This window comes from Callospermophilus lateralis, chromosome 9, assembly GCF_048772815.1.
Source record: "Callospermophilus lateralis isolate mCalLat2 chromosome 9, mCalLat2.hap1, whole genome shotgun sequence".
Classification (NCBI taxonomy): Eukaryota; Metazoa; Chordata; class Mammalia; order Rodentia; family Sciuridae; genus Callospermophilus; species Callospermophilus lateralis.
The window spans coordinates 43,469,482-43,479,465 of record NC_135313.1 but is presented as its reverse complement, the minus strand read 5'-3'; the positions used below and the strand labels follow the sequence as shown (position 1 = coordinate 43,479,465).

The 9,984-nt window shown below is 31.9% G+C and overlaps 1 protein-coding gene across 1 annotated transcript; it reads right to left on the bottom strand.

Moving 5' to 3' along the window:
* Positions 1 to 1,335: 1,335 nt before the first annotated feature.
* Positions 1,336 to 9,341, bottom strand: Mstn (myostatin). Its single transcript, XM_076865889.1, has 3 exons — positions 8,850 to 9,341; positions 6,686 to 7,059; positions 1,336 to 4,659 (listed from the first exon to the last, which is right to left on the bottom strand). The coding sequence occupies exons 1-3, from the start codon at positions 9,220 to 9,222 to the stop codon at positions 4,279 to 4,281; spliced, it is 1,128 nt and encodes a 375-aa protein (XP_076722004.1). The 5' UTR covers positions 9,223 to 9,341; the 3' UTR covers positions 1,336 to 4,278.
* Between the last annotated feature and the right edge of the window lie 643 nt (positions 9,342 to 9,984).

Sequence of the window (9,984 nt, the reverse complement as noted above, 5' to 3'; positions counted from 1 at the left end):
TCTTATATATGTGTATATATGTATGTTTGCATATATATTTATTGCAACCCCTGTCACAAATTCTGCCCTAAAATAACACTGATTTTGTTGTTATTTGTTTGTTTGACCAGAAATCTTTGGTCAAACATCTGGTTGGGCTGCATGAGCTCAGTATTTATTGTCTGTATATCTCTATCAGTAAAGGAAAGAGCTTTGCTGGCCCTTCAATTGCAGAACTATTTCTTCCATGAGTGGCCCTCTTCATGCCATATGTTTTACTTATAGGAATGCAGCTTACCTTATGCATAGTTGGGAAGGTAGTTAGATTCTCATCAACTCTATGCAGCTTCTTTAGAATTCTGTTTGTCTCTGGAGCTGTAAAGAATTTATTTACTATAAGACACGGGTCCTGGTAGGTTCTAACCTTTGGGACAGTTTTACTGACTGCTGGGTCATGTCTACAAGTAGCAGGGGACTACCTTCATCCATTCTTCTTTGCTATAATTTACCTCTGGCACCTGGCCTTACTCAGAGCCCAACATGACCTGGGATTCCTCAGTAGAATCCTTCACCTAGAGTGCAGGCAGCTACATAATTCACTCCATTATTTGAGTTGCCTGAGAAGTATGCAGCTTTTCAGGAAGATATTCTTGGAGCTTGAAGCCAAGTGGTTGCCTAGTGACCTCCTGATTATTTCCATTTAACAATTTGGATTTTCTCCCACAGTCAGTTTAGTGTTCTCTATAAACCGGGGTTTATGCTTAATTTCCACTTCCAGAATTCTATCTCAGCATCATGAGGATCTGATGGCATCATGTGGGCACTTTCTTGTGTTGATATATTTGGTTTTTGGCTGGTTGAGATAATGCCAAAATTCTGAGCTCTCTGGGAATAGAGCCAAGAGACATTTAGCTTCTTAGTCAGTTAGTGTCTGTGGGAGCGGATCTGGGAAACTCTTGTAGAGGATTTATGGCCAAAACTACGTAATCAAATTTTGTTCTGAATAGGGCCCTTTATAAGACATTAGGGGAAAAAAACCTGACATAACACTTGTAGGAAAAGTTTTAAAAGAATAATTTTGAATGGTTAGGAAAACAATTAAAGGGGTGAATTAGTAGATAGCCTTTTTTATGAATTTAGTTTAAAGGTACCTTTAAGATTAATTGAATCAAACAACTGTTGGTCTTGCTCAGGTGGACTTCCAACAGATCTCCTTAGGAACAGAATTTGAGACTATTTTTAAGATGTCTATGAGTTAATACTAATGAATAGCGTTTTGCCTGTAGTACATTTATAGAGCTAATAAAGAAAAGTTTATTAAAGTCAATTTTAAAGAAAGTAAATATATGACATGTGTTTAATTAAAACATTATCTTTATTATGAAGCAGAAATAACATTGTTGAAATATTAGAAACCTTCTTTCTTATAGTAATCTAGAAATGGGCTCATTGAAAACTAAGCATATATGTCTGTTTCATTGCCAAGCTATATGTTTCTGTATCTGGAATATTTAGTGTAATGTTAAGCCTGATATGAACTATTGAACCTTTATAAGTTATACTATGAAAAAGTTGTCTGCCACTGTTCTACATGCATTTTATGCCCATCAGATAAACTACAAGGCCTCATATGTAAAGTCTTACATTTAAAGCATCTTGTGTTCTTCAATGGATATGCTACTGAGGTATTTTAATATAGGAAATATATTTAAGTATTCCTTATAACTAGTGTTTTAAATGGCACCAAAGGCAATTTTTCTTTTAGCCATGTATGATATCTAAAGTAAATGCACTCATTTTTTGAAGACTTCCTTTGCAAGAAGCCATCTAGACATGAATGAACTAAATTTAGTACCATTTTGCATTGCTCAACATCTTACCTCAGGGATGACCAAAATAAGAATAGTTTACCTTAATGTGTTTTGCAATATGTAAGCTGGAATTGAATGACCATGGAAATAAAATTTCAGCACCATATGTCACATGCCAGGAAAGTCATAACTTGCATATCATTGCTGTGTTTTAATTTCTTTATTATAATATTGATAGCATTCATGTATTTGATTTTAAAAAGTGATCATTTGATAGTTTAAATGGATTTTTATGTTACTGTTTTATTATACTATTAGAGTGAATATAAAGCAAGTACATAATGCATTTGAATTTAAACTTCTGTTATTATGCAAATATAAATTATTACATTAATTTTATATTAATTATGAATGATTTGTTTCAAAATCATAACATAGTAGAATTTTAGTCATCACCCCATTAAACTTAGTCACAGCTTTATGGCTGTTTCTAAACTAATGGAGGCAGAGAAGAATAATTTCAAAAGTCTTTATGTATAATGTTGCACTTGTGGATTTTCAGGTACTTTGTAACTGTTTTGCTATTCATTTTGAAAACTGGTGACCCAAATGTTCAGATAAATTTGTCACTATCATTAAGTACTAGGAAAAAGACATAGCTTCCCTGTGTCTCTGTGGCTTCAGTAGAACTTGTAACTCTAGGACCATACACCCTTGCCAAATGCAATGCATTTGGAAATTGAACCTATGAAAACATATAAATAGTTTTCAGGTCAAGATAAAGGGAAATGAAACAGACATAATTAGTCATTGATTTTGTATGTGTAAAACAACTTGATAAGGACCAATTTAGAAGGAATTTCACTCATAAGAAATAAGAGCAGATGACCTAAAGTTTCTGAACAAACTTTTGTGCGAAACCATTAGACTTTAATAATAAACTGAAAATCAGAAATCCACTTAATTATTATAACATAAAACTGTTATGTCTTTCAAAAATGTGAAAACACTTTAATATAATTTATGTTGCTTCTACACATTGATGTAAGGAATAATTTCACTTAGTTATAAGTACAATGAATTTGGTTGACAAAATCTCAATTTACAAAATAAAAGTAAATAAATGCAGAAATATATTCATTACCAAATCAGAAAATAAAAGCAATAGTTCTTATTGAGATATGATTTTTATTATCCTTTCAGATAATGGATTTAATAATTTTGGTATGCTTAGTAATATTTATACTATTAAAGTAATGGAACGTTGAGATTTGAATACAATGACAGTAAACCATTGGAATTTCACATTCACATTATACAGTCATCATGAATCCATCCGTGAATGTTAATAATGTAAAAAAATATAAAATGATTGTAATATAACCATCTAACCAATAACATATGGAGTTTTAAGACCACTATTTTATTTGCTAATTTGCTTTGAAATAAAAGCAGTTGCTGTTTTGTGATACATGACATGTCCTTGTGTCTTAATACTTAATTTGAAATATCCTTAGTGTAAAAATATACCAAAGTAAATAAAAAAGGAAACACTTATTTACAAAACAATATTGTATACACATTATATAAATGCAATTGTTTCAAAGTCTTTTACAATATTGATAGAATCAGTCATTTCCATAATTTTACCATAAAAACTACAATGTTGCAAAGGCAGAGTGTAATTTTGAAATTTTAATAAAAATGAATACTATTTGGCTGCCTTTTAAAATAATGCAGTTTCTCCAAGTATGCTGTGGAATTGAAAGCCTACCTCTAGAAAAATGATTCTTCTTTCATTAAAGAAAATCCATTCTCCATTTGGAGGTGTTTGAAAATGCACCTGAAGAAAGGAGAAACTTATGATTTTACCAAATGTTTTTTATTTGATAAACCTGCTAATATCAGTCATTCAGCCTATTGTATTAGCACCATTGGTATGGGTTATTAATGTACTCTCCAATCATAATAGGAATGGAATTTTGCATATGGCATACCATCCCTATTTTGTGGAATTTTATCTTACCAAGTATGCTATCATACAATATAAATGCAAACATATAAGGATGTTTCAAATGATGATATATGACAATCCTGCATTTTACCAATACTATATATATTTTTTTCTGAAAATATTAAGTGAAACTGTAAAGAAATAGACTTTAAAGCATACTCCTTCAACTCACCAGAACACAAGGAGAATTTCTTTCATTTCCTTGCCTATGTTGTTGTTGTGATATATATTAATTTGATCTCCTTCTAGTTCAACAACTCTGGAAATCATAAAACTTCCTATTGTATGATTTATTTTGATGGTTAAATGCCAACCATTGCATATATTCTCTCTTTTAGTTCATATCTGTAGCTTGTGCTTAAGTAACTATAGCATACTCTAGGCCTATAGCCTGTGGTACATAATTTCACAGTTTCAAAATTGTTGAGAGGAAGACCTTCCATGTTTTAGGAAGTTATGAACGTAATATAAATCTCATGAGCACCCACAGCGGTCTACTACCATGGCTGGAATTTTCCCATATATTATTTGCTCTTTTCCATTAAAATATAACATATTAATTGGAGACATCTTTGTGGGAGTACAGCAAGGGCCTGCTGAACCTCGGGGGTTTGCTTGGTGTACAAGATGAGTATGAGGATATTTTTGTAAAAATACAAATTCACACTCTCCAGAGCAGTAATTTGCCTTGTATCTTTTGGGTGCAATAATCCAGTCCCATCCAAAAGCTTCAAAATCTACTGTTAATGGGTACCGACAGCATCGTGATTCTGTTGAGTGCTCATCACAGTCAAGCCCAAAATCTCTTCTGGATCTTTTTGGTGTGTCTGTAACCTTGACCTCTAAAAAGGGATTCTGTGTGTAAAGGAAAGAATAATTAGCAATATTAATAGAACTTAATGAAACTTCAGAAGTCATTATTAGAAGAAACTAATCATTTGTTTATATCACAATTAATTTTTTAAAAAGCATGATATTGAGGAATTTTAATTTACACTAAGCTTGGGTTTCCTCTTATGTCTCAAAGAATAGAACAATAATACAAATTTTTCTACGGTCATTCTGTTTTTTTTAATTTTTGTTTTCTCTGATTTGATTATCAGACTGCCTGATTTTCAAGGCACAAAATAGATGCCTTGAAAATTTTTATGGGAAGAAAGGGAGGACAGGGAAGGAGACTGAGGAAGGGAGGAAAGAGATGAGCTTCCCCTTTCATGACTGTTTATTGTGTTGACTACACAAGTCTGATGATTCCTGGAGGGATAGGTATGCTCATCCATCCAGTGTTCCCTAGGTCTTTACTCAGGGAAACATGGATGTCAAAGCCAGAGCAAAGAGCTACCTCTGAGCAGTGTGTGGATTATAATGGGAGAAAGGAAAGTAAGATGTTGAAGGTAGTTCCACATATATTGGGTTCAAAAGAGAATCCCTGAAGGAGGGAAAGACAGATTTATAAGAAGACATAATAATGTACTTTTTTTTTTTTTAGTCTTTTACTGAAAAATACTTCTGTTCAGGTATTTAAATAATAAAATTTGCCAGCACTGTTACTGCCCCAATCTTTCAATGTATTTGAGATTTCATTTACTTTTAAGTGGAAAAATCTGAGGAATACATCATATTTACCACCTGTTTAATTATAATTAAAACCTATCACATTTTGATCATTAAAATACTACCTATATAAAAGAGTACTTTCCTAAATAATTGGTAGTTTTAATTTTATATAAAAATGAAAATGGACCAGGTAGCTGTTATTACTTAAGATTGTCAAAAAGGGTGATATCATTTGGGAAGTCAATAATATTTAAAGTAGCACATATAAAAAATAGATCATTTGGAAAATTATATAGTCTTTTACGCAATATGTTTTCACTTATAGAAGATCTGATTTACTAATTATATAATTACAGCCATGACCATTTATAGATTTAAAAGATAACTTGTATTTATTGTTTCCAAGTATAATCTTCTGTTGTAAAATTATGCCAATAGAGAGAAGTAAAAATACTTGGTCACATTAAAAACATTTTTAGAAACAGAAGCAACAGGACTCCATAAGCTAGAAATATTACCCTAAGTTTATACTAGGTTTCTAAATTTTTTAAATCAATTTTTATAATACATAAAATATTGTCACCCTTGGCCTGATGTTAAGTTAGTTGGCATTTCCTAAGTAAACTCTTGCACAAGAATGCTAAGGCAGATCAGAAACAAGCTAGGTATCAAAGGTTAAGTAGCCTGGAAATTAAAATTTTATTAGGGGTATTCCACAAAGTAATCTACACAGGCACCAGTATGTTAACATCCTGCAAGTACTGAACATATTTGTCAGAAGGCCCTTAAATATATTTCATAAAATATGATCCTACATGTATACTTAGTTAATTGATATAAATAAAAACAATTTAAGTATAATCATAACTTAAAAAATTTTTAAAGTTCATTTTTTTCTGCTTTATGTAAAGACAATATTTTTAAACACATTTGGGAAAAATAAATGAGAGAAAAGTGTTCTGATTTGTTGGGTATGTATTAAAATCTATAGAGTTCTTATTTTTATTTATATAATCATATATCATATCAATGAAATCCATTTTATATTTCATTCCCAATTCAAAAGAACTCCTTATGAAGTTAAAAACCATGGTATGGTTGTTTTCTAAAATCTTCATGCAAAGTAAGAGTAGCAAGGGAGTGTTTCATAGGATATGAAATTGGAAACCTACTTTTATTGGGTACAGGGGCTACCATTGGGGTAAGATACTTTTGTCTAGCTTGTAAGCACAGGAAATTGACAATTATTTTCACTATTATTTGTTCACAGTGTGAATAAAAACATAACAAAGTAGTTAGAATGTTATTTTCAGTTATCTCTTACCAGCCCATCTTCTCCTGGTCCTGGGAAGGTTACAGCAAGATCATGACCATTCTCATCTAAAGCTTTGATTTCAATGCCTAAGTTGGATTCAGGTTGTTTGAGCCAATTTTGCAACACTGTCTTCACATCAATGCTTTGCCAAATACCAGTGCCTGGGTTCATGTCAAGTTTCAGAGATCGGATTCCAGTATACCTTGTACCGTCTTTCATGGGTTTGATGAGTCTCAGGATTTGCACAAACACTGTTGTAGGAGTCTTGACGGGTCTCAGATAAATCCACAGTTGGGCCTTTATTACTTTATTGTACTGTATTTTAGAGCTAAACTTAAAGAAGCAACATTTGGGTTTTCCTTCCACTTGCATTAGAAAATCAGCTATAAATGAATAAGAAAAAATTATTGAAATGAGCTCCCATTTTAAAATGAATAAAATCCCTCCATATTAATATCACTTTTCACCATTGGGATAATGTATGCATAGGTAGTCTTTCAAAATGAAATACTATGTAGAACTTCATTCATAACTCAGAAAAATATCAAAGAAAATAATTACTCTAGCTGTTCAGAGTTTTTAAGATACATGTATTTTCAGCTATTTATGAGGAATTATTCCCCTTCCAGAGAACTAAGGACTAAGGAAACTTTTATAAAGGAATGAGCAGTGGATGAAATTTTCAAATGATGATGATTAGAGAGAACAAGAGACACTGTGGAGGAACATCCACTTAGAATTCTTTGGGAATCTGAGTAGTTACACTTACTGAGCAGCTGTACCAATCAGTCTGGATGAAGGAACCCTTCCCCCAGGCCTGAATTACCTGGGGACAAGACACACTGAGCAACTTACTGAGCCTCAGGAATGAGCAGAAAATTTAGTACATCTGTTACACTTGGCCTTGGAATAGCCTTTCAAAGGAACAAAATTAAGCAGGTAATTAGCACAAAAAATTTAGATGTCATATTTGAGTTGTCTCACAAGTTAGAAAGTATTGTCTTTAGGGCCAGCCTGTCACTGTAGGCACAAACACTGACAATTTCTTCTCTTTTGGTGTTCCAAAATTGTGAATAAATAAGGCAATGCTACTCCAGGACTATTTGATAGCAGAATCTTAAATGAAAATTATTTATTGCTTTGTAATCTGGGTACTTAATAAGGGAAAAAATAATTTGAAACTCTTTCAGTCTGGTTTAAAGTATGTAAAGTGCCTTATTAAGGCAAGATCACAGACACATGGCACAAAAATTTTTCTTGTCATGCCTTCTCTGTCAAGGTGCCTATCTCCCCTTCCTGGAGAAAGTATTCTTTTTGAGCTAACTGAAAAAAGAACTGTATGAAATATATTATCTTTCAGAAACAATGTTGATACTACAGTTAATAGTCTTCCCTATCATGAATAATAAAATATTTTAGAACATTATTAGGCAAGATGCCTGCATAGAAATAGGCAGACTGGGTACTCTCAATAAGAGTATCATGATCAAGGTACAAGGACATCGTGAGTCACAACCTACCCGATTAAAATATTTATTTCCTAGGCATTTTCTGATACTTAGCTCACAATTATCTCTAGGTTATATTTACTTTATCATTGCCCTTACTAAATTAAATATTTAAATTTATTTTACTCTTTGGTGTAAGAGCTTTCAAAATTAAGTATTTTAATTTATTAAGAACATAAAAACATTATGAAAGATGGTTTTAAATAACAGAAATCATTCTAGGTGCACAGCAGTGCTCAAATAAGCTTAAACATCCAGCAAATTTCTTATGATTAGTGAAAAACTTATTATAAATGCTTATTTTGAACAAACAAATGCAATTTACAATTTTATGTAAGTTCTTAACATTGCTTGTGGAATCTCCCAGTCCTTCTCTTGGTAGTATTAATCAGTGAAAGTATAAGCATGCTGTATTTTCCATAGTAAACTGAATAATACTAATGCTTTACATTTTTTTTTAGATTTTTACCTCTATAAGGAAATAAATAATGCAGCAGGTTTGTCTCAATATATTTCTCATGAAACCTTGAAAAAAAGAACCTCTTTTTTTTCTCCTACTTACAAGCCAACAGCTTGTTAAAAGAGCCTGAAAATAGATCTGTTTCTCATAAACACTAGAACAACAGTCAGCAGAACTGATGATATACACTAACAGAACTACTTACACTCTGTAGGCATGGTAATGATTGTTTCCGTCGTAACGTGATAATCATCATCTTCCAAAGAACCATCACTGCTGTCATCCCTCTGAACATCGTACTGATCAATCAGTTCCCGGAGTGGAGGAGCTTTGGGTAAAAGTTGTCTTATAGCATCTTTGCTGATGTTAGGAGCTGTTTCCAGACGAAGTTTACTGAGAATCTGAATTTTTATGGCTTCTATTCTTGAATATTTAGTGTTTTGTCTCCAAGTACATGCATTACACAGCCCCTCTTTTTCCACATTTTCTTTTTGCTCACTGTTCTCATTTAGATCCACTGGACCAGCAACAATCAGCATAAACAGGTAAATATAAACATAGATTTGCAGCTTTTGCATGATTTTAAAACCAATACAATCCTTTTCCTGGTTCTTCTTTTCTTCCTTTTGCTTTTCTTTTGCTTTTGAGCAATCCCAAGCAAACTTTTAATGCACGTACAGTCTGAGAGACAACTTGCCACACCAGTGAATCTTTTATACTGTATTCCAAGTGGCTTTTTATATTCCAACTTAGATGAGACAAGTGTCGTCAGGATCTATGATTGGCTCTTGCTCCACAATGAATCTCGCTGTCAGAGGTTAAAACCCTGTCTGTCACAAGTCACCAAGCAGTATTTTGTTACAGTCGAGGGTGAGCTGATTCATTTGACTACTTCATAAAAGAAATAAATCCACAAATAACGAACGATATATGTGACATTTGAAAAATTAAAGTTCATGTTAATAATAATCTTAATAATAATATAAACTACACTGAAATCTTATCTTTATAAAACTCTCAAGTTATAATTTAAATTAGTAAATTTAAATTTATACTTCATACTTAAAATATAAAATGTTACTTCCTCAAAAATTAAAATGATTCTATATTATTTAGGCAAGTGTTTAAAATGATTTTTATTTGTTGTATTATTTTTAGCACTTTTTAATTAGGGAATAAAAATTAGAAAGACCTGAATTAAAAGAAAAGTAAGATTGTGATACTATTAAAGATTTTCATCTATAATTGAAAAAACTTGTTTTCCTGACTAAATTGTTAGCACATATTGAAAATCATTCTTAAATAGTATTGCATTGTGCATGAAATTACTTTTAAATAGT

What these genes read in the sequence shown, in the direction of transcription:
- Mstn (XM_076865889.1), bottom strand. Translation starts at nt 9,222, where the DNA reads ATGCAAAAGCTGCAAATCTATGTTTATATTTACCTGTTTATGCTGATT. An exon ending in CATTACCATGCCTACAGAGT is followed by an intron (nt 7,060 to 8,849) that starts GTAAGTAGTTCT and finishes ATTCATTTATAG; the next exon opens with CTGATTTTCTAATGCAAGTG. An exon ending in GACCAGGAGAAGATGGGCTG is followed by an intron (nt 4,660 to 6,685) that starts GTAAGAGATAAC and finishes CTTTACACACAG; the next exon opens with AATCCCTTTTTAGAGGTCAA.